Genomic DNA, 27,572 nt, shown 5'->3' with positions numbered 1-27,572 from the left:
CATGAAGAGAAAAAACAGGAATGTGAAGTAAGAGAGAGGTTTTATCAATGATCTGCCTGCTGCTACATGTGACATGTGGCAATCATTAAACCTTTCCTCCTAAGATCCTGATTTTTTTTTAATGTCAGTTGTTGGGCTACATCCCTATCACATCAAGAAGTAAAACTAATTATGCATTATTTGTTACAATTAGTTTGTTTATTCCATATAAAAGACAGGAATCAAATTAATATCTTATGCAAAACACTTTTAGCACTAGAATTTTTGAAACAGATGTTTAATTAGGTATTAGATTAAAATCTGACTCTTCTGAAAACTATGGAAGAACTTTATGCAAGAAACCAAATAACATGTAACAAAACCACTCTCTTCCCTGACATATCCCCACAGGAAGATGTGAGTCCTTCCATAAATGGAATAAACAATACTCTGGGGATACTCAGGAATGCATATAGTGGTTAGTTTTTAACATGATACAATGAACCATTGTATAGGGATAATTCTAGCAGTCAGTGTACATGAAAGTAAAAAGGATTGAGTCATGGAGAGGCAGAATTGAGAATACAACAGGCATATTTAAAAACCCTTGATTATTTAGGTTATGCTGATGCAAAATATCCAATTTACTGGACCCTCAGCCCAGCAGTACCAGAACTTTGTTACCAGGAAAACAAAATTCTATATGCTGGCCTTTGTAAGCATATGATCAAAGAGACTATCCAGTTTCCACCCACTGTGTGCAGGCTGCCAATTTAAATATTTACTACCCCTTGAACTGGCCAGCCAGGAACGCAGCAGCAGAGAGGGGTATGAGCCACATATGTACTGCCACTGACCTGGGACATGTTCTGTTTTCTGGATAAGCTACAAGAGAATTCAGAAGTGAACATGCTGTGGCTACGTTAGTAGAATAATTTACTATGTCCTCTAATAAAATTAAACATTAGAAATACCCAACCAAAAAAACATTTACAATTGTGCTGCAGGAAGATAATTGCTTCAGTAATGTCTCAAGAGACTAGTCCTTGCTATATGTCTACCACTTGAGCTGCATAGTTTCATTATAGATTAGGAATTCATCAAGCTGTTAAGTACTAATTTCCTTTAAAATGCTGTTGTTCTATTAAGTGAATGGTTAGTCATTTTCTCTACACAGCCAAGCTGTCTTTTAAATGTGGTATAAAACTGAGCAAACAAGAGAAAACTGGCTTGTTAGGTTATTTTCTTTTACTTATATTGCCTTGTGTGATCTGCCTTCATGAGGCAGAAAAAATTCAGGTGTTCCATGCTGAGTGCAAAGACTCTATTTATATCACCTCATTCAGAACATACCTCTTCATCACCAACAAATATGAGGCAAGCTCTAAAGATTTTTTTCTTTGTGTTTTGCTCACTAGTAGAATGTAATGGCCAGAAAGGTGCTAGGAAAATAAAAACAAGTATGCATTTGTTGTCCTTTTCAACTAGGATGAACATAATAAACGTGTCACAGTTTCCTCACCTAGTCTGGCTTGGTACTGAGAATAAACTAGTCTTTCCTATGTATTTAGATTTGCTCCCAGCAGTCTGTTCTCAGAATTCTAGGTATCAATTTCTGTTCATGTCTCCAAGCCCTTGCAGCTTTTTGCTGCCGTTTTGGTTTCTGCCCAGTTTGTTACTAACCTTGTCATAGATGGTGTCCAGAACTTAACACTAACCCAGCTGTGGCCTCACAGCCACTGAACATTCATTGAAACAATGTAATTTCTGTGCAGAATTTTGTCTAATTGCAGCTCTCATGGTACAATATTCAAGTGCAGTTTATGAATATCTCAAATCATGTATTTGAACTTTAAAGGAATCTTAGTACTCGGCTCTTACCTATGGTTTTTAGAGATTCTTAGAAACACAGCAGAGAGGCAGAAAATCCAGTGGCAACCACTGCTCAGCCCTAGTGTTTTCTTGCTATTTTCCTTCATATTTTTTTTTTTTTTTTTTTTTTTTTTTTTTGTCCCTGTAAGAGCCCATTACATTTAGCATTTTGCTGCTTCTGTAGAGTGTGGCACAAAGTACTTCCTTAGCATATGCTAGTTCAAACACTCTTTTCTTTTTACTTCATCCTTCCACTTGAAAAAATAATTCTCCACACTTAAATAACTGGCTGGAAAAAGGAATGCCAATGTGTTTTTCCAGCTTGTTACGGAATATACGGAGCTTAAAATTGTTCCTTACAAATTTTATTTACCCTTAGTGTTTTGGTAAAAATACCATTAGCAATAATTTTTCATTTTTGGCTTTTAAAGGAATGCAGAGGTTAATTGTTGTGGGTCTGATGGAAGGAGCTACTGAAGGCTGTTAGCAGGGAAGCTTAAGAGCTGAAGTTGCTTAGAAAGCTCAAAAGAGATAGCTGACATATTTTTGCTTGTTGTCAGCTGGTGCTCTCACAAGACCACAGGCAAGCATGAGTGAATGTAGGAGGAAACAATACATCTGCAGACACTGGCAGACAGCTTTGCTTGCCAAATTTGGCCACAGTTCCTTTAGATAAATAATTTCTCAGTGACGTGCTGTGTTGAAATTATATAAACAGCAAAAATTACAAGACCTGGGCCCCAGGGTCTTGAGGGTTTCAAGATTTTCTGCAATCAATATTCTGACATCTGAAAATATTTTTCCCCTAATAGCTAATGCCAGAAACAGAGCAACATTGCCATTATTTTGTATGTATTTGAGATTTCAAAAATATTGAAATCTTGTCTCTTCAGCCCATCCTGGTCAGGATCTTTGCACTATCATAACTATCAGCTCATATGAGAAGCTTTTTACAAGAATTTTCAAAGTAACAATCTTTTCTCAGAATGGGCCAGAACCTCCTATAGCAATTCCATCAGCATCTCAAGAAACATACATGTATTATGTAACAAACACTGTATTATGTTTCAGTCTCCAGAATCATCAAGAGGTTTAGAGAAACTTCTGTTGAACATGATGTAGCTTACTTTGCACATTGAAGGTATGGGATTTTCCTCCTTAGGACCAGACAATAGCCAGCTAACTCTGTGGTAAGTTCCATGATGATTAGGATAGTTCCACTATAACAGCCATACAACTAGAGCTATCCAAAGTGTCTCCTCTTACTGAGGAATTTATGCATGAAATCAATGTGGAAGACTCCCTGAACAGAAACATCCCACAGGAAAACTTTACCTGACTGTTATAGAAGCATCTCTAGACAAGCTTCTGAAGTTATAAAACCAAATCATTTATTGAACAGTTATTTTTTAAGAAATCAGTTTCCATAACAGAAATCAAACCTATGCCTGGCACTCAAGACATCCTGGAAGGCGGCAGCTGCGGAATATTGACAGTCACCCATGGCACTGAGGACACATGTAAAATGAGTAACTGCATTTATTACTATTTTCTAAGTAGCAAAGGCCAGACAGGAACAAAAATGTACTTTTAAAAGTTATGCTTTTCTTTTGATGATATAATCTGCAGCACCTGGCCTTTCCTCTAGCAACACTCCCAAAGTAATACTGTTCTCTGAAAATAGTCTGAACAAAATGAATACGCTTTGTTCCCTTTTCAGTCCCTCATGTACCAAATGTGCAAGTACAGAAAAAAGTCCCTCAAACACTTTCTTATTTCAGTCTTACCTTAAGGCAAACTTGTAAATTTTAAGGGAATACCTCAAGAATTAAGCATAGAGCTTATGAAACTCTTTTTTCTTTGTTGTTTTTGATCAAAGTTAACTTTCTTAGAGAACAGGTATGCACAGCAATAACCTCTCAGAAGTGTCTTAGGATAAGACCCATGTTAGTGATGTTTATGTAACTTTTGCATCTGCAAGTATTTCTTAAACTGACATTTGCAGTCTAACTGTACAAGACAAAATTTCAGTAGTTCAGAGCACAGTGTGATGTTATTTCAATGAGTGTAAATGTTGAGGGCAACAAGGTAAAACTGCCTCAGTATTTCATTTCCACACAAAACATCTAAGATGAATAACAAAGTAAGTTATCTTCTCAGACCCTTATGTCTTTAAAAAAGGGATGCAGCAAAGCCTCTTCTGCAGTTATTCTTGTTGCAGGGTTTAAGTCTAGTAGTTTATCAAGTAGGTCATATGCTTCATCAGGAACCTGATCCCATCCTTTCATGTCAGCTGCCTTCGTTTCCAAAGCACCATCACTTTCCTGAAAATTCTGTAAATGTTGAATTTGTTTTCCAAGTGTCTCAGGAGCACAAGGTTTGTCTGCTGCAACTGACAAAGCTGTGGTGTTGTCAGACCTGCTGGGCCCTTCCCCCTGAGATCTCTTACAGCTGCTATTTGTTCCTCTCAGCTTTTCACAGAGGGTTCGTAGGTTTTGAGCTGGGACAACTTGGGTACACACAATTGATTTTCCTAGGGGAAAAAAGTTGCACAGGAAGCCACATTTTATTATACTTTCTATGCAACTGTAACTTTTGTTTCAGACAAACTTTATGTCTCAAATTATAACCAGCATGAAAGAAAAATCCCAAATCTATCAAAGAACCAAATCCAGCCTCCCACACCTCCACACCAGCCCTGCTGTTACAGAAGCAGCCCCTGAAAGTTAGAAGGGGTCATCATCTCAGTTCTGCTCAGAACAAAGAGCTCTGGGTTATGTGAGGTGACAGGTTGTCAGCCACACTGTACACCAGCTTTTGCATTTCACTGTCATTTTAACAGAACTGAAGACACTTAAATACCCTGATTTTTACACCTCTGTCTGGAGAATGAAAATTGATGTTGGCAGTTACATGTTCAGGTAGCAAGTGCTGCAGCATTTAGCCTGCAATCAATTAGGGGAAAGCTTTTTGAATATTCTGTGTTTTGTGGTGATTGTGTCTTTTTTAAACAGGCCAGCTGTTGGGTATTGGGTTTTTAGCTTGTTTGTTTGTGTTACTAGGCCTTTTGGGAGAAGGGGTGGGCACAAAAGCAAGGTTTACATCACCTAAATTTTAAGTCACATTGACTTAAGCCTCCAGGCCAAATTTTGTAGAAATAGAAACACTGTCTCAAGAATTCTAACCAAATGCCAGTAAGAAACATTTCGTTGGCATACTTCACCTCAAGTAGCCCTGACTTAGTGAAAGGCAGTAGACAGGTTGGGAAAACTATGACCAAGTACCCCATACATACATTGTAAAAGACAGAAAAACACAAAACTGTCTTAAAAGTCTGTCAATATAGACTTCAAAAATGTGATTTACTTCCAAAATTTCTCTCTAACCTAAAAATATATGTATTTACACCAAAAAAAATTTGATTATAAATCACAGTATTAAGTAACATTTCCCCCCTTCCTCCATAACTAAGGCTTGCATACCAAAAGTTCTAGCAGCCTGAATGGTTTCTCTGGATCCACGAACTGTCATGATTTGTGCCAAAGCAGTTAAATCATCACTTGCTTTGAAAAATGGATACCGTCCACTGAGCAGAGAAAGGAATATGATTCCTGCAGACCACATGTCTATTGCTGAAAGGAAAGCAAATTTATTAACAACTAAACTCATAATTTCATCACAAACAAAACCTCAACTTTACAAATAAATTATGATCTGAAAAGTTTCTATCAGCAAAAGTTATGTTCTGAAGTACTTCTTGACTTTGATCATATAGATAATACTTCAGATAAGAGTGGAAATTTCTGTAATGAGACTGAAGAATAATTTCCTACTTCAATGCAGAGGGAGTTTTTTCATAGGAGTAATTCCATTAACTTACTAAACTTAAAGTGAACTAAAACAATGTTTGAAGCTGTTTTACCTGGGAAGATGAGAGGGGGCAAATGAAATGGCTTGTTTGATATATATTTAACTTTATTTCCTATGAAGGAAACCTTATATAAGGTTTATGACCCCTTATATAAGGGTTATAAATAAAAAAAAAAACCTCACAAATGTTTGTGAAACAATTTTTTGGGAATTGAAGCTGGCACAGGTAGGCAGTACTAAGAAATTTATCTTATTATGAACTTTGTTCTTCTCTAATATGAACTCACTTGACAAGATAGGCAGTTTAAAAACCATAATAGTTCAAAGTTATTTATCACTTTCATTGTGTTACGAAGAGTACAGCGAGTACTCTGGGGATAGAGGCCAAAGCCTGATGGAAATTTCAGTATTGGAAGTTATAAGAACACCTGTCTGCCATAATTTTTTTGGCTCACTAAGGTGCACATTTTAAGAGATGGCAAGGAAAGTGAAGGAGAGAGTTTGAAGGATCTCAAATTCCAGGAAGAAAAATTAACAGTTGGGAAATAGAGGCATATTCATCCTAGTCCTATTGAAAAAAGTAAGTAAGTAGCTAAACAGGCAGTAATTAATTTGGATGTTTAATTAGAAAAACTCAGCAAAAGACTTCAATTTGGAAAAAAGGTATTAGGTTGACTTTAGTTGCAAAACCAGATTTTATGTCTTTTATTATAAAATAAAAATCCAAGTTAATAATTTGGCACAATTTACAGTGGAAAGGTTTTCAGCCTTTTGCACAGTTCCTGTAAAAAAGTTTTAGTATCATCTTTCCAACAGTGAAACAGTAATACTATCTGTTTGAGGGGCCATGCATCCCCCTGAGGATGTGGTTGGGTAAGCTGGAGTAATCAAGGTCAAGACCTCTGAAAAGGTTTAATCATGTAACTCTTGCTGAAATTAGGAGTCTTTATCCATCTGAGTGGGCAGTAAATCCTGGCCCTACAATTGTGGAAGAGCTGTGATCATCAGCAGAACACAATATCTTGTGGAATGACATCAAAATCATGATTCCTTCCTATGCTTTTGTCTAGTGTTACCCAGCTAGTGAGGAAAGGGCAAGAGAAGGACAAACCAAGGGAAAGTGTAACTGGACCTCAACTTGGGTGTTTGGGTTGTAGTCCCAGCACTGTGAGCCTGGGTCAGATGTGCTATGGTAGCTCTGGGTAGAGTCAGCTGGATTCAGCCAATAACAGCCAGCACAGAGGCCAAAACCAGGAGTAAGAGTGGCAGGAGTACAAGGAGGTGATTCCAGCAGCCCCAAATGAAAGTTGACAGTAATACTCGCTAGTTCAAATAAAACATGGTATCCTAAAAATTAGTATTAGAGTACCCAGTTCTAATTAAGGCCTTTTTTGACATACTGCAGGAGCTCAGAACCACTGACTCAGACCAGGGATGTCGGTGCCACACCCAAGGGTGTCTAGATTTACCCCTACTTTCTGCCTCAATCTCATTACCCTGGAGAACAGAACCATCTGAAAGCGTGCTTAACACCAGCACGTGTCCAAGATTTCCTAGATATGTCTTCTTTCTGCCTCAATTCTGTCTAGACAGATTCAGAGATTGTCTAAACTTATCCTAGATTTCTGGATGACTGCTAGCCCATAAAGCTGGCAGTTACAGCAGAGGCACAAGAACTCCAAACAAGCTGCCATACCTTTGGATCCCAGTCATACCCACAGCATACATGTTGTTTCAAACAGGAATAAGCTATCTAGGCATAAACTGATCAAGTATATTGTTAATTCTGAGTGTGTTTACGTACTCTACTGAAAATTGACAACTTTCTCAAAAGCCATTAAAAAAAAAAAAGGCTAAAACCTTATATTTTAAATCCAGTTTTTGAGGTTATGTGTATTTTTTTCTAAGTCAGAACTCCTGGCCATACACCAAATATTTAATGGGTTACTTTGCTTCTATTGGTTCTCCATCCTGCAAGTAGGCACAACCTCTCCCACCTTTCTTGCACCAGGTAATGCATTAAACATCCTTCTGCCCTTCCCCAATATTTACCCAAACCACTGAATCTTATTAACTAAATTTTAACATAGGGAAATTCAAGTTTTACTTCAAAAAATGATGACATTTACATACCAGCTACTTAAACCACTAGCAAAAAATAAAAATATGATAAAAAGTCATTAAATAATGCTTTCTAGAACACATTTGCAATTACATCATTAATTATACCTGCTATGGTAGCATATGTTGCAACTTGCCTACAAAAGGCTAAACAATGTTCCCTCTCCCCAAGATTTATTCAAGATTTTTCTTGAACAAATAAGCCAAGAAACTTCATAAAAAATTATTTTGTCTTTTAAAATATATTGTATTCAACTCCTGCACATGGCACTACCTCTCAAATTAATAAAGACATATTCAAGTTTCAAACACAGGAAAAATATTCCTGAATTGTTCTTCCTCAGAGTAATAAACTTTTAATTAAAATCAAGAAATACTTGAAAAGCATTAGAAAGGATGAAAAATGAATTTCGAAAAATTTAAAAAATCCTCACATAAAAAAGACAACAAAATATGCATAAATGAGAAGGATGAAAAGGTGAAAAAAGCCATTTGTTTGCATCTGTTGGCAGTACCTGTGGTCTGAGTGGGGCACTTTGTTAATACTTCTGGTGCTCTGAATCCAGGTGTTCCTGCCCTGGGAGCCACTTGCTGACGCCTTGTAATAAGAGACAAATAATATATTTAGAATATAAAAGTTGGTACGTAAGTTCTAGATCTAATAATAGTTATTGTTATTTTTAGAATATACTTGTGTAAGATGTGTAAACAACCTAACCCTGCTTTATGCAAGTTTTACAGAGGTTTGAAGCATCTAATCTAGCATGAAATCATAAGATATACATGTAAAAACCTTATTATCTAGTCTATAATATTTTCATTATATTATCTAGCATAAGATAATACCAGAAAAATACTTATTGCATACTTAATTCACAATCACCTTTTCTTAGTTTCATCTAACAGAAGTGTCATTTTTGTTAAAGGCTTGTTTTCATGGGAAACTTTGAAGCTGAGGCTAATTAACCCAAGGCAAAAAGTATATGAGATTCTTGAATGTGGATGCTATGGCTTTGTGTTAGTGCAGAGCAAACTAAGGGCTGCTCTGAGTGTTGCCAAGCATTTACTTTTTGTTAGAATAACTAAAAGGTGTGAGATTATCATTATTTAAAAGATCGTGTGTGGATAAAAGGCAATAGTAGATCATAACTAAAACTACCTGCAGAGGGTGGAGTTTAACTCGGCTACTAAGATTCTCCAACATGAGGCACTGGAACAGATTGCCCAGAGAAGCTGTGGAAGCCCATCCCTGGCAGTGCTCAAGGCCAGGTAGGATGTGGCTTGGAACAGCCTGGTCTAGTGGGAGTTGCCCCTGCCCATGGCAGGGCGTTTGGAAAAAGGTAACCTTTAAGGTTCCTTCCAACCCAAACCATTCTGTGATTCTCTTAGTTTCTTAGATGAGCAAATACAAAACAGTCATGCTTCCTTTTAATTCTACATTTCATGATTTCCAGAATCCTAACTGTTGCTATAATTTAGGCCTATTAGATAGCTACTGAATGACAGAATTTAAAACACTTTTCTAAGTGTTGTAATCAACTCAAGTGATTTTATACAGCACATGTAGGTAAATAACAACAAGAAAATAATTACCAGTGAATCTTTCTAGCTGCAGATAGCAGTGAACTAATCCATGAATTCCATGAACTATTTTTGTTTAAAAAGAGCATACTCAGTGTTTTAAGGGCTGCAGAGATTAAATACTATCTTTCACTTACTAAATCAGCAGTCCAGTAAATCTAAGTTTCTGACTTTGCCTGACAGCAGAGCAGACAATTTTACAACATTATCAAAGCAAATTACCTTGAAAGGCAAACACTGCAAACTCTGTCCGTTGCATAACAGTCACAGTGCACGTTTAAAGGGCAACCACTGGCAGCTTTCCTCGCTGCCCCATTGCTCACAGTTTTGGTAGAAATAACCTTCTTCTTTGTTACTAACTTCCTAGATGAAACATCTATCATCTTTGGTTGTTTTATGAGCTGCAATGGAGATATTTTAGAGAAGGTGACATATTTAAGAAGTTTCCCTTTACATATAGATAGGACAGTTCCTAAAATACTGACTTAACGGGTGTTGATGAACAAGAATTTCAGAACAGACAGCAAACCTCTTTAACAGTATCAAAACTACTATAAAACAGACACTGGAATTTCTAGATAGCCTGACTTCCTCCCCTTCAGAAGACATTTTCAGTGTTTACCAAAAAAATATATATATTAGATATTCTGAAGCTACAAGACAAATATTTTTCAAGCTAGTATAGTGTTTCAAGACTTTTTTTGGCTCAACATAAGAAAAAATATGAAATGACACAGCAACACACAGACATTAACTCCAAACCGTAAACCAAACCCTCTATTTAGTTGGGGTTTCTCCCTTGTCATATTAAATACTAATTACAAAAAAATAGTTACAAGGTTTATCCTCAGCTTCAACTGCAAAATAATTTTTTTTAAATTTCAGGAGGTAAGTAGGGAGTGGTTTAGCACAGGAACAGGCTCCCCAGGGCAGTGCTCGCAGCACCAGCCTGACAGAGCTCAAGAAGTGTTCGGACAATGCTCTCAGGCACACAGTATAGCTCTTGGGGTGTCTTATGCAGGGCCAGGAGTTGGACTCAATGATCCTCATGGGTCCCTTCCAACTCACTTTATTTTGTGATTCTATGATTAGCTGCATAGATAGATGTATAGGAAAAAACATTAACTTAGCATCCAAACAAGATCAGCTAGGGAGACAACTACAGAACTTCTTGAGTTTCAAAAGGGACTGAAACAGAAATTTAAAATTCTTTGAGCCTTTCAGGAAAGACACATTTAATAGTCTGCTCAAAACCTTTTAGTGCCACAGCATTCTGGAGCAGTACTCAGCCTTACAGAACAACCAGTTCTATACTTTTTCAAATATGTAGCAGATTGATCCTACTGTTGAGTCAATGCTTCTTACTTTTGTGCTTGAGTTCTCCTGGTATGTGGAGCTATAGACATTGAAATTCCTCTCTCCAAAGACAGAGCGCTGGACAGAATGGTGCACAGAGTCTTCCTACAAGACCAACAAAAGGGACAATAAGGATTCTGTTTAACAGGCATCTGGGCAATGACAAAACAAAGTGTGGAGTGTCATAAAACAAGAACAACTACACGTAAGTGATTTTCAAGCATCAGGTTAGTGTGGATGAAGAAACATGGTCTAGACAGAATAGCAAACATGTTTACAAAACCAGTTACACCTCTGAAGTGCCCCAAGACAATCCTAGTGTAGTCTGTACTGCACTTGTTATGCAACTAGTAACTAAACATAGGTGAATGATTATTGGCTTGGGGAGGAGTTTCCCCATCCATATCTCTCAAAAAGGATTTAAGGCTGCCTAAATAGTAACTCATGTTAGGGTTTATACAGCCTTCAGCATTGTATTACATCTAACAGATAATGATGAAGCCAATAATTATGTAGAAGCAGCTCCTTAGACAATGAACAGTGTGCTGCTTTGCAGGCTCAGCTTCTGTGCAAGTACTGCATCTCCCCCTGTTGGATGAAGGAACACATTAAACATATACAAAAACGCTAATGAAAGAGACTGAGAACCTTTCCTCCTCTTCCTTGTTTCATCTGTACTTTTGAAAGCGAGCTGGACCTTCTATCAGCTGCTTTTGAAGCTGACTGTTGAGCTATCTGTTTAGGTGCTGTGACACTGACAGAAACCCCATTTCCCAAGGTTACAATGGGATTAGTTCGCAAGCAACTTCCCTGCTGGTCTTCAGAGTGGGCAGTTTTAAGAAGCTCAATTTTCGTATCAGGGGTTCCTTGTGCCAAGCCAAAATCTACCAAGGCATACCTGAAAAGACAAATTCAGAATCAGGAGTCACAAAATATCTATTAGTCATTCTATTTACTATTCATTACTTATTTATCATTCTTTCACATTTCATTCAATGTTGCTTATCTGTACTGTTGCCAGCATCACAGTCCTATTTTCTTCCTTCTCTTCCTACTGATCCATCTTACCTATCTCCTCAATGTTTTCACCCTACACCATTGTTCATTGTTTCTTGTCCCAAAATCTTATCAAGTGCATCCTTCCTCCAAAGGTGTTAAAAATATATTTCCAGCAACTTCTTTCTGAAGTTCTTAGAATCCTACAGCCCTGAACCTTCAGCCAGCAGTGATGTACAAGAGACTTGACTCTTGCAGGATTCCCATAGGCAGAGGACAAAGGTAGTAGTGAAGCCAAACCAGACCAACAGTGCTTAAAGTTTTGACAGAGTTCTGTCAAATACTACTGGAATTTACTTTGGTCTTCAAACAGGTAAGACTACATTAGTTCACACTTCAGATTTGTCTCTAAAATAATTATTTTTTGCTACAAAAAGTAGAGAAATAATCCATCTGTCCCTGGGTCTCAAACTCAACTCCACACCTCTATGCACAAAGTAGAGATTAAGGCTCCAAAAAACACTGTAAGAGCAAAATGACAGTACATGCTCATTTTGACAGATTAAAAATAAAAACCAAAACAGTATTTCTCAAACTTTTAAGCTTGTGGTTTGGCAAAATGCAATCAAATCTCCCCTATAAACTTTCACTTCATAGAATCAAAGAAACATTTAGGCTGGAAAAGATCTTTAAAAGTCCAACTGTTAACCCGACTCTGCCAAGTCCCACAAAACCACGTCCTTAAGTGCTGGATCTACAGGTCTTTTAAATTCCTCCAGGGATGGTGACTCAACCACTTCCCTGGGCATCCCATTCCAATGCTTGATAAACTTTTTTCTAATAACGAACCTAAACCTTCCCTGGTGCAACTTGAGGCTGTTTCCTATCATGATTTTTACTTGGGAATGTGCATCCTACTACAACCTCCTCGCAGTGCTTGGCTTTGGACACACTCCAGCACCTCAGTGTCTCAACTTTACAAGCACATTACTAACAAATACAGCTATAGGACTGCTTGCACTGAAGCATTCTGTCAATTCCAGCTCTTCACAAAGAAGCAGTTCCTCACTTTTTACAATCTTTAAACTTCGTAACTTGCAGGCAAAAGAGCCAACCTTACTAGTTATAAACATTAATTCAATGTAAGGTGAAAACAGCCCAAAGCCAGCTATCTTACCTGTATCGGTTTTACTCCATCCACTATTAAAAATGTACAAGGATCATTCTATGCACCACAATGCATAGAAAGTTACAATTAACTTTCTTATTTAAAACAAACCAACATATTTTATTCTTCTCATTTTTATTTGAAAATGTAGTACTTTTACTCAGTAGTAAAATCCTCATTTTATCAGGTATTTGTCACTCCATGAAGTAGATACTACATTAAGTAAAAAAACCCCTTCCCTTCTTAAGTCCCTTGACAGTGAAAGAAAAATGTTACAAATAAAACACCACATTTTTAGCTTTATTATTTAAGCACATGTTATGGAGCTGGAAGGAAAGAAGCCTGAAAGCCTAATTGACTCTGTTCTGCCAAGGCACACATCCCCAGATGAAATCACAGTATGGCCAGACTCACTTTTTTAGCTGCCTGTTGTAGAGGAAGTTGCTGGGCTTGACGTCACGGTGAACAATACCGAAGTGATGAATGCGCCTCAACGCTTTAAACAGATTAAACATGTATTCCCTCACTTCTTCAAAGGAAAGGGAACTCAAAATGTCCTGAAAGAATATTTGGATACTGTAATTTATAGACTCATAGAATAATTATAGAATAATTATGCATCTGCTTTTAATTAAATGTTTTACTCCATATCAAAAGTCTAAGACTCACCAAGAAGGATTCATGCTCCAGATATGGCATAACAATAACAACGTGATCATTTTTCCTAAAGCAGTATTTAACTCCCATAACATTATCTTGTCCCCTAGGAGAAAAGCAATATTACTGAACAAAGACCAGAAGATGGATGTTTATTTTCCTTTATTTCTTCAAAATGAAAACTTCAGTCAGGCTGTCTTTTATAATCCTAACTTATATTTTGACAGCAGTCTTATCAGCAATCAGTACTTGTGCTCTTGCTGCTCACTGCTATGTTCCATTTGAATTCCATTTTATGTTCCATTCCGCAATTTGGAACAGAACTCTACAGATTATCTGTGGGGCTGTGGTTTGTAGTTACCACTGCAATTATCAGAGGCCCTAACTTTTATGATCCTACTACTTTAAGAAAGTGCTAATCAGCATACTCTGCCAAGTATCCATTCCTAAATCACATTTTCTAATGAAGTGATTTTTTTTTCCAAGCATTTCAGAACTGGAACTTTGTTACCACAAAGATATATAATGGAATTTCTCAGCTGGTAAACAGAGTACCCCTCGAAACCGAGATTAGCAGCAAAGGGCATCCATTACAGGTAAGACACTAATTTTGTTATTTGCTCTCAGTAAAAAAAATATACACGTGTGCGGTTAAAAACAAATCAAAATTTAAATAAATACAGAACAGTGAGACAACACTCAACAGTTATGAAAATCATATTTTTTTGTTTATATACCCTGCCACTGTGAGGCACTGAAGTTCAGCAGCTATTCTCAGAGGGTGGCTGGTCGGAATCAAGTGCTTCAGAGCAATTTTTTCCTCATATCCTGTTTGCATCTGTGCTGTGGCCAAGTACACAGAGCTAAAAGTACCTGTAAACAAAGGAGAAAACCACTGTCTTCAAAATTTTTAATTAGGTCAATGCAGATTTTTACAGAAGTGATCTAACTGTTCACAATCCTGCAGTACACTTGATACTACATCAAAAGCAGATTCTAGAAAAAAAAAATTCAGTTCCTTTTTTCTACTACTGAATATACTGATCTTGTATACAAGTTTTTTGTGTCAGTAAAAATGCAAATATAACACTGTCTAACTTGCCTGGGACACAGTGCTCTTTGAATGTAAATTTCCTGTCTTTGATTTGCTTTCTTGTTTAGGTAGCTTACTTTCATCTGACATTTAACTCCTCTCCCTACAATGTAAGAGGACTATATAATGCTGATCTGGAAAGCACTGCCACTGCTATTCAAAGCACTTCTGAAATTGTTATGTTTTCCTTAATTCTGTACCTTATCTATAAAGTAAGGCTTGCCACATGATGTGTTACTGCACTGTTTATTTGCCCAGAGCATTTTACCACATCCAAGGTGATACACATGCTTGAGACAGGGAGTGTTCAGCCTGTATGATAAGCTTACCCAGCCATTTCATTTTAAGGATATCCTAACAAGCCTCTTAGGAGGTTAATTGATCCTAATGGTCTGAGATATCTGAACATACAAGCTGAAGTGTTCTTCCATATCAATAAAGAATAGATATTACTTTTGATTACATTTTAAGTAGTGTGTTTGCATCATGCCGGTTCAACAGTCTGAGTGCAAACATACAACAAAATACCAGCAAAACCTAAATACTTCATGCTAGCATTAAAAAAAAAAAAATCCCAAACAAACCTGAACAGAATTGATTGCATCAACAAGGATTACCAAATTTGACTTAATATATTATTTTTGGAGGTGAGAACTGCTAAAATGAAAGTGATTCCAGAGTGGAATCCTTAGCTGAAGCTTGTTTTCTCATAATGCTGTTGTACTGCAAATGGTATTTTTTAAAAATACTGTTTGCTCTCAATAGTAAAACCAGAAATTTTGTTTAATTACACTATCTTTTAAGTGCTGAAGTCCCACACTCAGAAGTACCTGAATCTATTTATAGTCATGCCTGACACTAATTTAAGGTATTTGCAATACTGTCTTTTGAAGGCAATGGGAACACAAGCATTCTAAAATTTGATACCATAAATCTTCAAAAATAAAAAGTTGTTCAATTTTAAGTAAAGCAGCTCCAACATTTCAGTTTCCTTATCCACTTCTGCCCAAGAGATTGTAGTGGAAACAAAGCTAACTTAAGAATCACCAATTAAGTATTTCAGAACACAGCTACATGTAAGTAGATTTCTCATGTAAGGGAGAAAAAGAAGGGATTTTTAAGGTTATTTACTTGAATCTACATCAAAAATTTTTAATTGCCAAAATTGGAATGCTGTTTTTTTAGCAAGGCTTTAATAGACCAGATTTTCAAGAAAATATCTTGAAAGTGTTCCTAATTAATACACCTATGTGCTCAGAAGCATATTAGAATTCCTAGAGACCATGTAATAAGTCAAGAAAAGGCATTTGGCTTAAATTGTGTATATTAGGATCTTAGATTTACACTTTTTAAGTTAGAAATGCCAAAAGAAATCTTAACTCCAAGCAAAATAAAATGAAACATTTACCTTCCCCAATTTTTTCCTTTATTTTAAACACATTTACAAGCTGTGGCACTGCTTCATAAAGTTTTTCAATATCTTTTTTTACTCCTGCTGTGGGAAGAATGGGGAAAATAAGTTAGGAATTTTATTACTTGATTCAATATCTGATCTATTCTGGAGATCACAAATTACATTTCATAGGACTGTGGACTCACATACACAAAGGAAAAAACAGCACAAAGGTTTTCCATCCTGTTAACATTACCATGTGGACACTTGGTATTGCTGTTCTTCATCACACTTCTTTCTAAGCTGCAGCATTTACACATTTTTACTTATCTGACAGCAGACTCCAAGAGGGCAAAAGCTGCCTGGTTCCTAGGATACCCACACCTCATCACTAAATGTTTACATAGGATTTGCAAGGGCAATTGACAAAAGGCAAAACTGTAACAGTTGATTCTGTAGCAGAAGTGTAAATCCATCATATGCAAATCACAAATGCAGAAAAAGCAGTATTTTTTAGATATTTTAAAAATTGGTAATGCCATCTTTCCCACTGTTAGTTAAAATAGTTGGCACCAAAGCCCATGTTTGCTCTGCATCTTGGCTGCTGCACTTCATGCTGTAATCACTAGATGGCACGACAAGGATGTATTATTTCAAGAAAATGATGTAGTTTTCCATTCAGTTTACAAATCCTTGTTGTTCAAGCCTTTTCTGTACCCCACAGAAGAATTCACTTCTTTTGAAGCTATAAATTGTGTAGAAGCTGTGACTAATTTCTGTGAAGCCAGGGGTAAAGAATATTTTAGTATACAGAACAAAGCACAAAAAGGTATTTGTGAAAAGTCAATCAAATGTGTATACATTTTTCATCCTAAAAATAAATAACAGATTAAATTGAGCATAAACAGATAAATTGTAATGTATTATATATGTAAAAATGGACCATGTTTCACCAAGGCAGTAAATCATAAGCAATAAGATTTTTTTTTTTAATCACAGATATGCTGGAATCAAAGCATATATTAACATGCATCCCTAGCCTTCTATGTAGCTTACTTTAAACAATAACAAAAACTGCCTGAAGAACACTTTCTTCCTGCTAAAAACCCAATAAATCAGCTAGTAATTCAAGTCATAGTTAACTTTCAATTTAATTTTTTTTATTTCAAGATTTTATAAAAACTAACATACTAAAAATGCTTCTGACAACTGAAACCTGCTGCCTCACTTAACTATCCGTTTACATTCCTTTTTTACCCTTTATGTTGTTCTCTCTGCCTCTTCAAATTGTTTTAAGACATTTTGTGAAATATTTCAGGAATGAAAAAATCCTGAGTATATCCTAACAACCATGGAGAACTAACTCAACAACTGCTTTAGAATCTGCCAGATACTCCATTTTGTCCAACACTGAATTCAGATTCCTCCCTGGAGAAAGTTAAAGCTGTCAGACCGTTTCAAGCAGGGTGGCAGAGGCTGCAGTGCCTACTCAAGGCACTGACAGCATTTAGGAGCTCAACAGAGCTGGTTTGTGTGAAAGAGAGAAGTGCTGGAAAAAGTCAGTGATTGTCCTTGTTGAAGGACAGCAGTGTAAACATCACCTGATCTGTTCCAGGGTCCTGAATCCTCAGCTGGGTACAGAGAACATAAAGTCATTGTGCCATCAGAGAAATAATATTAATAATATTAGCCAGCATTTTCTATGACCAGATTTTAAAGTGATTTCTTCTCCTATTTGCAAAGCAATACAAACACTGTTCAGCATCAATCTGGGCATGGATATGCAGGAGTCTAAGAGAGGATTATGTATTTTAAAAAAATCAGAAGCCATTATATCTATGAACTGGCTGACCATCAGGGATTCCTGAGCAAGCATTGTACAGAAAGTGGAGACTCAGGTACACAAAGAGACTCAGAAACAACCAACAAAACCTCTTTCAGTTCAACTTCTACAAGAAAAACAAGAGTGTTTTTATAGATATAAACATATCTATTGAAGCATAAGGCTGGTGATTATAGGTTAAAAGGCAAAATACTGGGTTTGTGCACTTGTCTGGTCAGTTTTATTCTCAAGGGCTGCCTTTTTTTCATTCTGGTATCCTCTTATAATAACATGTTCTGTAATATATTAATAGTAGGTTTAGCAAAATCTTATACAGAAAGGCTTATAATCAATACTGACATTTCCCCAAGTGATGAAGCAGCATATCGGCAACAAAATGCAATGTTCACAATCCCTATTTCAGCACATACCTGAAACCTTGCTGCTCTGCTCAAGATTCCCGTGGAATTCTTCAGCCTGCTGAGGGTGCTGTTCATCACAGGGAGACTTCAACACCGTCTCCATCACAAAACAAGTCTCAAGTGAAAAAAAATACAAGACTTCGAGGGCCACTTCTGGACACCTGGGGGAGCAAGCATATCTGGTAAGACACTTCCTAGCCCTGCAGTCAGTTCCTGAGATGAGATTTAGGGGAGTCTGAGGAGTTCCTCTGTGCAAACTAAAAGAAAGTGTACCCACCATCCAAGTGAAACAGTAAACCAGTAAAGCAATGAGGATGGGGGTGGGAAGGAAGACTGCAGGATACGCTTAAATACAACTGATTTTCATCTCTCATGTTTCCTCATTCACATTAAACATTGTCTTTTCCCTAAAGTTTGCTTTGAAAGGCTGATGTACACAGAAATAGCTGCACTGCACACTGCAAAAGCTATAGAAAGTCAGAAAGATTGAAAGAAAGTATAAGAGAAAAAAATATCTTCTCCATAAGAGAGATCTCTCCCTCCTAGATAAATTCAACAAAATATAATTGTTCATTGCCCTCCCACCACAAGAAAAATAGAACATGCTTATTTTGAAATGCTTCTTCCCAAATCTTGGAAACACCACATAAAACTATGAACTAGTGAAGTCCACTAAAACTGTACAATCCAAAAAAAAAAAAAAAAAAAAAACCAACAAAAAAACCCCCACAAAACCAAAAAAACCTGATAATTGTTTTTCAGGAGCAAAAGAGTGGCAGGGACTTCCAGGGCAGAACAACCAGTGATAAATGAGCCTGGAAGCAGCAGCTCTTAACAGTTACTCAAAACTAGTTCTATTCAAAAGCCTTCCCTCCTTGTCAGTATGCTAAACCTTTATAGATCTGGATGAACTTTTCCACGTGGGGGAAACAAATTCTGAAAAACTCCTGATGCAAGGATTCATCTGTTTCAGCTATGGAGCCAGAAATACATTTTGTCCCCAAAGAATTTGAGCTGCCTTTACGCTGTCATCCTTGTGTAACAACAGGGACAAGAGGCAGGAGCCGTCTTTCTCGAGCCCCGTTTTTTGCGGGAGGTTTGGTGGAGAGGGACTTGGACAGCGCTGGAACGCGACTGGAGCCGGTGCTGATCTCTCACAGGCAGGCACTCCCGCTGCTAGGGTGAGGAGGCAGATCAGATACCCCTGTTCCGAGCGGGCAGCACCATGGCCCCAGCAGCAGCACAAGGGCTGCACACACTGATACAGAACAGCCGCCGGCTACAGGCGAGCCAGAGCCGTCCCGCAGCCAAAGCCCCGTGCGCGCTGCTGGTGTCACCAGGGCCACACAGAGCGGCAACGCGCCGAGCCCGCCACTGCCCCTACGGGACAGCGCCCGCCAGCGGGGCCCCGGCCCAAGCGCACACCGCGGCCTTCCCCGGCGGCCCGGGGCTCACGGGCTACAGACGGGCCCTGCGGCTCCCGCGTGGAGCCGTCACTCGGCTCCACCCCGGCCGGGCGGGCAGCCGCCGCTGGGGGTTGGCGGGCACTGAGGGGCGGAGGGCGCGCGGAGCGGGGACCCCCAGAGGAGCGGGCCGGGCCGGGCCGGGCCCCGGGGCGGCATGAGGGAGAGGGAGGGGAAGGAGCGGGGACACGCGCGCGCGGACGGGCACTCACGCGGGCACCGGCGCGCGCCGGGGTTTTGCTTTTTGCTGCCGCCGCCGCCTTTCGCGCCCGCGCGCCGCCGCCAATCCCGGCCCTCGGCGGAAGCGGCGGCCCCGGCCAATGGCGGCGCCGGGCGGGGAAGGGCGCGCTGCCATTGGCTGGAGCGGCGGGGCCCGCGCGCAGCGGCGCGGGGCGCGGCCTGTGCCGCCGGGACTGCCCCGCGCGGGACTGCCCCGCCCGCCGCGCTCCGGGCCCCACGGTGGTGTTCGTCCCTTAGACTTCGTGTCCTACGTGTGGTTGTTGCGAAACAGCCCAAGCCCCCGGTAAATTCTTGCGCTATAAATCTAGTCAAACGTCCCAGAGGCCAAGGAATGGCTCCACCTACGCCATTGTAACGGGGGAACGGCTTGGCTTGCAGCTCTGCCGTACTGCCTGAATACACAACAAAAAGGATCGCACAGAATTCAACATTAAATTTCCGTCTTGGCTCCGGTCAGGGCTGTAGCTGCTGTCCAGCAATGAGTAGGATTTGGAAGAACTATTGAAACTATTCAGTGTAAGGTTACCTGATGTTTGGAGTAGTTGGATTTTATTGAAACTAATGCAGTTGTATGTTTGTAAATGAAATAATTTAGCACTTCTTGTCTATTACCCATTTTTGGTCAATATTTCTTCTTTTTTTAAAGACAAAATAATATTACTGTTGTTGAAGAGTAGCTCCACTGCACTTGATAATGCATAAATCTCTTGTTCACTAGAATATGAACCAAAATAATCTTGTTTATTGAATATTTCAGGCAGAGATCTGTAAACGCAGCCCTTGGTAAATAACAGCTAAGCCTGGGGTTGTCAAAGTTTGCAAGGGTTCTAGCTTGGCTTTACCTGCTATAAAGCTGTACTTGGGTTAACAAATTGTCAAATGCAGAAACAGGGTCTACCACTTTTGTTAAGTTGTGCTTCCTATTATACATTTTAGAAGGAGGACGTTGAGATGAGCAGGTTTTGGTTTGATGTGTGGGTTCTTCTTTTCTAAGAGTTGTTCTCATTTGCACTTTCTGTTTAGGGCTCTAAGAAGTCAGTACTGCACCTTGAGATTTAGTGAAGTGTGCCAGCTCAATAATTTCAGTTAAGTGTGACTGTATTTAAAAGCAGATTATACCAAACATTAATAAAATGAGGTATAATGACAAAATAAAGGAGGCCAAATTCTGTTTGTTCTTATATCCACTTACAGAAGTTCAGAGGGCATCATAAGCTTTCATGAGTGCAGGTTTGTCCTAGTGCTTATGACAAGCAACATCATTCTAAATTAACCTCTTGGGACAATCTTACCTACAGCCATTTCTGAATACTGTTGAACCAGGAATTCTATTTGCCAGTTAATACTTGCAAAATAGCTGCTGATTATTTACAGGTTGCATACTTAGCTCTGCTGCCTCCTGGCCAGGTCAAAGTTTAATCCAACTTCCTTGGCCTCCCTGCCTTGGAGTTGCCCTCATGTGGAATACCAAATCACCTCCCTTTCTGTACAGCTCCTGTTATAGGCACTTCTCTGTCAGTCATACTCGGACCAGCTTCCTCCTCATCACTTCAGTTGCACTTTCACACAGCAAGAAATCTGCTTTCTTTATATCTTCTTATCAAGACCCTGTCTAGCTGTGGTTTCTTTCCCTGCAATGTCTCAATTTATCTTGGTTTCAACACCTAAAATTATTTTCATTTAGACCCAGGTAATTTATCTAGCTTGATCATTAGCTCCTCTCAATTTTCTCCTTTCTTATTGATTCAAATATGTTGTGCTCTCTCATGTCATCCTTCTAGTGATTCTGGTTCTCTATCATATCAAAATGTTTTTTTTGTTCCCATGAGCATAACTGGCCTTTATACTATAATCTCATACTGTTTCTTAATTTATTGCTCCACTCTTTTTAGCCTACCAGAAATTCCAGCCTTGATGCTTGCCTTCATTTATGTCTTTTTACCTTCTTCTTTCTCCTCTGTTTAAGGAGGAAGTTAAGTCAAATTGGATATTACTCTTCTTATATCTTCTCAAAAGTTACCTCTTAATCAATTTTTTTCTCCATGTACATCTTCACAGGAGAGAAATCAATTATATGTGCCATTTCCACTCTTATTTTCTCAGTACTTGCTTAAGTACCTTATTTAGCTTATTTTGCTCTATTTTGATTGATTATAGAAAAAGTAAAGCTTCTGCTCTGCATCTGCACAGCTTCTGTGCCTTTGCTGTAACATCAGACACTCTCTTTGCTGTTGGCTTGGATAAGCAGAAACTCCTTGTTCACTCGTGGGGCAGAGAAGGCTCCATCTTCTCATTCAACACTGAGCATCCAGCTCCAACCCTGCACCACAGCAGGAACTGCTCAGAAGGAAAGAGAAGAAATTGCATCAACTAAAAATGACAAAGTAGCACATCTAATGCTCTGTGAGCCAAACTGCTGCACTGCCTTCTCTTGTGGCTTTATCTCTAGGTTGGAAATGAAGGATGAGAAGCCAAATGACAAGCCAGGCCCATGCAGAATGTCCCCTCTGGCTGACAAGCAGTCGCCAAAACCCACATCTGGGAGCTCGCCAAGAAAGGATCCAAACATTGCTGTGTGATTGCATCCACTGCTGCCAGAATCTGCTGCTGAATCAAACTTTTCCTGTCTGCCGACAGGCCTAAAGGAATCTGTGCTGACACTAGAGCACATCTATTAACCACTTGCTAGGTCGATTAAACTAGAAGCCTCCCTGTTTGTGCCATCCTCCAGCCTTAGAAACACAATAAGCAAGATCCGGGAAGGTAATTGATGAATTGTATCCAGCACAAACAGAGGCAGGAGATCCTTAACATCCCCTTGCTGCCAAGAATATCTGTTCATAAATTAGAAACTTAGAATTCGAAGTCAGAAGCTATTTAGAAATAAGCAAATAAAAGCAGTTGTTGCCCTGTCAGTATTAGAAGTATACATTTATAAATATAGACAAAATTCAATTTTAATGACAGTAAAAACTGTTAAATGTACTATTCAGTTTTCATTAGCCTAAATGGCACGTGCTTTCCTACTTCTAATTACTCTTTGTTAGCAATATGAGTCTATGGCAAAAGTTTGCTCTCTTTGGCACCAGGTTGAGACACATATCTTCATGCTATTGTGCCCTTTAGGAATACTGTCAAATTCAATTATTCAGGACTCATGAGTCTTGCACTAACATGAAGAGATTGATTTGAAAACCATGGGACTAAAGTCCTTTTTTCTGTTTTTCAATTTCCATTTCTTAACCAGGAAAACTGAGATTGCCAGCTTTGCTCTCACATGCAGATGAGTGCAGCCCTAGAGTAATACACTCAGATGCGCCAGTGACTGTCTCTGCCAGCATTTTCTGATCAGCTATATCTGAAATATCAGGAATTGTTATGGTGTCAGAAAACATACCAAAATAACAGTCTCTACAGCCTATTTAAATGCAGTTAAAAATAGATATAAAAATTACTTCAGGTAAAGACAGAGGAATTTTATAAACTGGGTTTCATTCAAAGTATGTTTTAATAAAATCTATTGATATATACCTAATAAGGAATGTAGGCTCTCCTACACATTGGAAAAGTTGAAAAAGGCCAGGCTGAGTAAGCTGATGAATTTGCTGTAGCACAAAGGATTTTTTTTTTTTTTTTTTGCCTGTAGCAAACCTTGACTTGCAGGCAGAGCACAGCTGTTAATGGTAACAATTTTTACCTGTATGTGTAAAGTGCATGGCCCACTGGTGTGTACAGTTCTGATGCTCACATTGCAAGATGGATACTGAAAAAACAAAGTGAGTATAGAGAAGAGCTAGAGAATGATCAGGAGTCAGAGAAAATGTCATGTAATTGAAGAACTAAAAACCTTAACTTACCCAATGAATCAAAAAGATTGAAAGGTGAGTTGATAACTGTATACATAAATGCACAAAAAGAATGTTGAATGTAAGGGACATTTGAACCTACCAGACTGAAATAAGAAGTAATAATGTCTAGTAACTGGAATCAAGCAAAATAAATAATTTTCAGCATCTAGTTCAGTACTGACAATAAGTATTCCTTGGACTAGTTAAGGGCCATCATTGATTACTTGGCTTTGGGTGTCTTCAGATTGAGACCCAATGCCTCCCTGGCAAACACAGGCTAGCCAAACACAGGCTGTGTTGTGTTTGAGTATAGCAGCTTTAGTTCAGGGTTTAATACACTTCCCTGTAATTTACAGATCACATTATATACTCCCATAGTCTCCTTTAGCCTTTATAAATAAATTTCTGTACTTTGTAAACTCTCCAAAACATCTATAAATGATTATTTTCCTCCTACCACCCCAAGTTAACTTTACTTTCCATGTGTGCTTTATCTGTATATGACTATTTTGTCCCACTTGCACAGCACTGTGGCTGGGAAAATATCACTGACAGATTGAGGAGGCATTCACTCCTTGTCTCAGCTGCTGAGACTGCACCTCTCTGAGAAGTCTCTTTTGTAGTGTCATGGCCCTCACTTTTATTTGACCTCTAGGAGAATGTGCTTCCTCCAGTTCAGCTCTCTCTATAGCTGGTCTAGGTTGTGCTTCAAAGATTTTTCAACCTTTAAAAGAAAACAAAATCAAAGCTTTCCTCAGCAGCAACAGTCCACTTGAAGCCATTCAGGTGTTCTTATAATTGCAGCAGCTTCTGTAATTGCTTACACCTAACAGGAATATTTGTCTTGGCCAAACTGGTACCTGTGTAACTAAGAGCAAATCTGACATCCTATGTGTATTAACTGTGTGGTTTTCCTTTTCTCATGTTGTATATTGTCTCTTTGAATGTAGAGCTACAATTTTCTTTGTTGTTCTTTATATTTTATCAACACACAAGTATTTCTTCATGGTTAAATAAGAGATTCTGGTCTCCTAGTAGATATGTAGATAACACTGTGTTTTTGCTCTAGTAGCTGACATAAGGCTGAATGTGGTAACCTCACTTACTGAATGATTGTGTTGTCATTAGGAATACTCACACATGTAAAATGAGTAGAACTTGGCCCTTTGGTCATATTTTTGTAATAAAAGATAAAATGAGATTTTTAGGAAACTGCAACTTATGACCATAATATTTATGAGGCTGTCAAGACTGCACTGTAAAAATTCATATTATTTAATTCTTCACTCTGACACTAAAGTATCATTTCATTTATATGCAAATAGGAATATGCCGTTTCTTCACTGAAGAAGCTGTTTGAATTATTCAGATTTTATTAATAAAGCTTCATAAATAAGTATTTTTTCTACTCAATTGCTAGTGGCCAAGGGAGAGAATCTATTTATCAGACTTTGTTATTAGGAGCTTCATAACAAAATATGAAGATTTATGGAGTACATAATTAGATATTATGTGATTCTAATGGAAACACTGGGTTATCCAGATGAAATACTGTTTTCTTTATTCATTTCTCCTTTGCAGAGGCACTTTCTAGAAAATGGACAAAACTTGTCCCCATCACTAGGTTTCAAGAAATGCCGATGAAAGGCAGAAAATTTAATACCTTTTTTTTAACATACACACTGAAACAATTTTAAGTAAAAGAAGGTGCCTAAGGAAGACTATAAAGAATACCAGGGAGAAGCAGGTGGAGAAAATGCCTCCTCTGGGCAGAGGTGCTGGGTTGTGTGCTGCTGTTAGCAGCACGTGCTAGGTAGATAAGTGAGTTTGTGAGTGTGTATAAATGGGCAGGATCCTGATTTAGATAACCCAACCACAGAGGCAAAGGATATTCTGAAAATTTTAAACTCTGCATAGTCACTGTGGATATAATTATGGTCAGAACAAAACTTAATAATGTATATTAATTCCAGCCCTTTAACACGTGACCAGGTGTTTTGAATGAGAAAATTCCTAAAAAAATATACACTTTTCATGCTAGCTTGTATAACCACTTATTTTATTTCTATAGCATTGAATAAGACCTGAAAACACTATGCCTAAAGTAGTTATTGCATTAATTTTTGAGTAATAACTATATAACTTTCTGGAGTTTAATTAAAAAGAAAAATCTCAATACAGTAATGATGAGCCTGGTCAGCCCCACCTGGGGCCTCTCCCCACCCTGCCCACCTCCCTATTTCAGCCCAGCCTGGGCTCACTGCCTTGGGTTTTGGTGATGTTCAGTCCTTCTCTTTTGCTCCCTCCAGCCCTGCTTTGTTGTGGGCTGATGTCCTGGGCTGTCCCTGTGCCCAGGGAGGTGACAGAGGGCTGTGGGGGTATCTCTTCCCTGCCCTACTCAGGTCCTGCCCACACTGGTGATCCCTCCCAGCATTCCAAGATTATACTATGCCTAGATTATTATAGGTGAATTTTACTGAGGAAGAAATGCCCCCCTTGATTCTCCTTTACTCCTGTCCTTCAGAGCAAAGATGTTCAGCAGAGACTCTCCATGGAAGCCTTCCAGAGCAGGTAGGTTTTGACCCAGGTGTTTCCAGCCTGGCAGCTCTCTTTGCACATAACTTTATGTGCTGCTGGTTCAGACTCCAAGGTTCTTTGGCCAAAGGAAGCAAATACAGAAATTTAAATTAGTTGCTACATATCCTAGTCTGGGCAACTAGGCAACCTAACTTTTAGGCTCTCACAGCCCAGCAGTAAATTGGAAGAATTCCTTGCTCTGGACTGTGATATACTTGTAACTTTCTCCTGTTACCACTTCAATTTTTCCTTGGGGCAGAAACACTAAAATCTGAGAAAAAATATTGGTTTCTTGTAATCTCTCATACTGAAAGTAATTATATTTCCAAGTCGGCTGCCTCCAGTGCTACTGCAGTGCTTGCCAGCTACTGTCAGAATAACAGTACTGAATTTGAATATAGAGCCTTTTTTCAGTTGTTTTTTGCTTTGGCTTGTTTTCCTTTTCACTGAGAGGATAACATGCCTTAGAAAGGCTTTATTTTAAGTGTGTACTGGTGCACTGCAGAACTTGTTCTATATTAAATTCCAAGGATGAATTCTCTTGTGAGTAGTTTGCTGTGACTTGACTGATTCATTTATTTTTAAAGACAAATGTCTGGGCTTTTTTTTTTTTTTTTTTTTTTTTTTTTTACTGTCATCTACAGGTGATGAAGCGAAAATCAGTTTCATTATTATAGGAAAAACTATAATGAGGTGACTTTTCTAATGCCAGAATGAGGTGGTAACTTCTGTGGACTGGCAGAGGAACATGTTGAAGTTTACTGTGGCTTTGGCCCCATGTGACAGGCACAGCTCTGTGTCAGGATACAGCAGAAGGCTTTTCTCAAGCTCCAGCACAGGGAAGGCAAGGATGTGATCATGTGCAAAGGCAGTTCTGCTTCTCTTCCTCCCTGCATGGAAAAACATGCCATGTTTCTAGTCTACTGTGACCTCTGGCAAATAAGTGGGAGCCATGTTCTGCTTGTCATCAAGTTACGTGTTCAGGTGTCTCAGACAAGCTCTCTCCACACAGGTGAGGCAATAGACCAAATAGCATATATGGCTGCATCTGGGATAGACAGGACACTCACTTAAAAAGGAACTTTTCTGAGCCCTCAAGTGCCTCAGTCGTCTA

General features: G+C 38.6%; 2 protein-coding genes across 4 annotated transcripts in view; one reads left to right on the top strand and one right to left on the bottom strand.

The window, feature by feature from the left end:
- Positions 1 to 261: 261 nt before the first annotated feature.
- On the bottom strand, positions 262 to 20,071 carry CDC7 (cell division cycle 7). 3 transcript variants are annotated; one of them, XM_085586443.1, is made up of 12 exons: positions 20,006 to 20,071; positions 18,340 to 18,491; positions 16,102 to 16,188; positions 14,338 to 14,473; positions 13,613 to 13,706; positions 13,358 to 13,500; positions 11,428 to 11,677; positions 10,789 to 10,884; positions 9,646 to 9,824; positions 8,358 to 8,440; positions 5,334 to 5,483; positions 262 to 4,384 (listed from the first exon to the last, which is right to left on the bottom strand). In XM_085586443.1, the coding sequence occupies exons 2-12, from the start codon at positions 18,431 to 18,433 to the stop codon at positions 4,008 to 4,010; spliced, it is 1,689 nt and encodes a 562-aa protein (XP_085442569.1). In that variant the 5' UTR covers positions 18,434 to 18,491; positions 20,006 to 20,071; the 3' UTR covers positions 262 to 4,007. The 3 variants fall into 3 exon arrangements, with proteins under 3 accessions (XP_085442569.1, XP_085442570.1, XP_021382050.4); XM_085586444.1 differs by having other exon boundaries at positions 16,102 to 16,185; XM_021526375.4 differs by having other exon boundaries at positions 18,340 to 20,071.
- The window catches only part of HFM1 (helicase for meiosis 1), a 57,529-nt gene continuing 48,328 nt past the window's right edge, over positions 18,372 to 27,572 (top strand). The window contains exon 1 of the mRNA XM_085586451.1: positions 18,372 to 18,512. The gene's annotated coding sequence lies outside the window, so the exon portion shown is untranslated. The remainder of the gene's footprint in view (positions 18,513 to 27,572) is intronic.

This window comes from Lonchura striata, chromosome 8, assembly GCF_050655825.1.
Source record: "Lonchura striata isolate lonStrDom1 chromosome 8, ASM5065582v1, whole genome shotgun sequence".
Classification (NCBI taxonomy): Eukaryota; Metazoa; Chordata; class Aves; order Passeriformes; family Estrildidae; genus Lonchura; species Lonchura striata.
Note: the sequence above shows the minus strand (reverse complement) of the source record. Positions and strands in the feature narration are given on the sequence as shown.

Bases quoted from the DNA above. Each gene is read 5' to 3' on its own strand.
- CDC7 (XM_021526375.4), bottom strand. From the start codon at position 18,610: ATGGTGGGTACACTTTCTTTTAGTTTGCACAGAGGAACTCCTCAGACT. The intron at 10,885-11,427 runs GTTCTCAGTCTC...TTGGTCTTGTAG, and splicing joins AACAAGGAAGAGGAGGAAAG to GAAGACTCTGTGCACCATTC. The intron at 8,441-9,645 runs GTAATTTGCTTT...TCTTATTACAAG, and splicing joins TGCAGTGTTTGCCTTTCAAG to GCGTCAGCAAGTGGCTCCCA.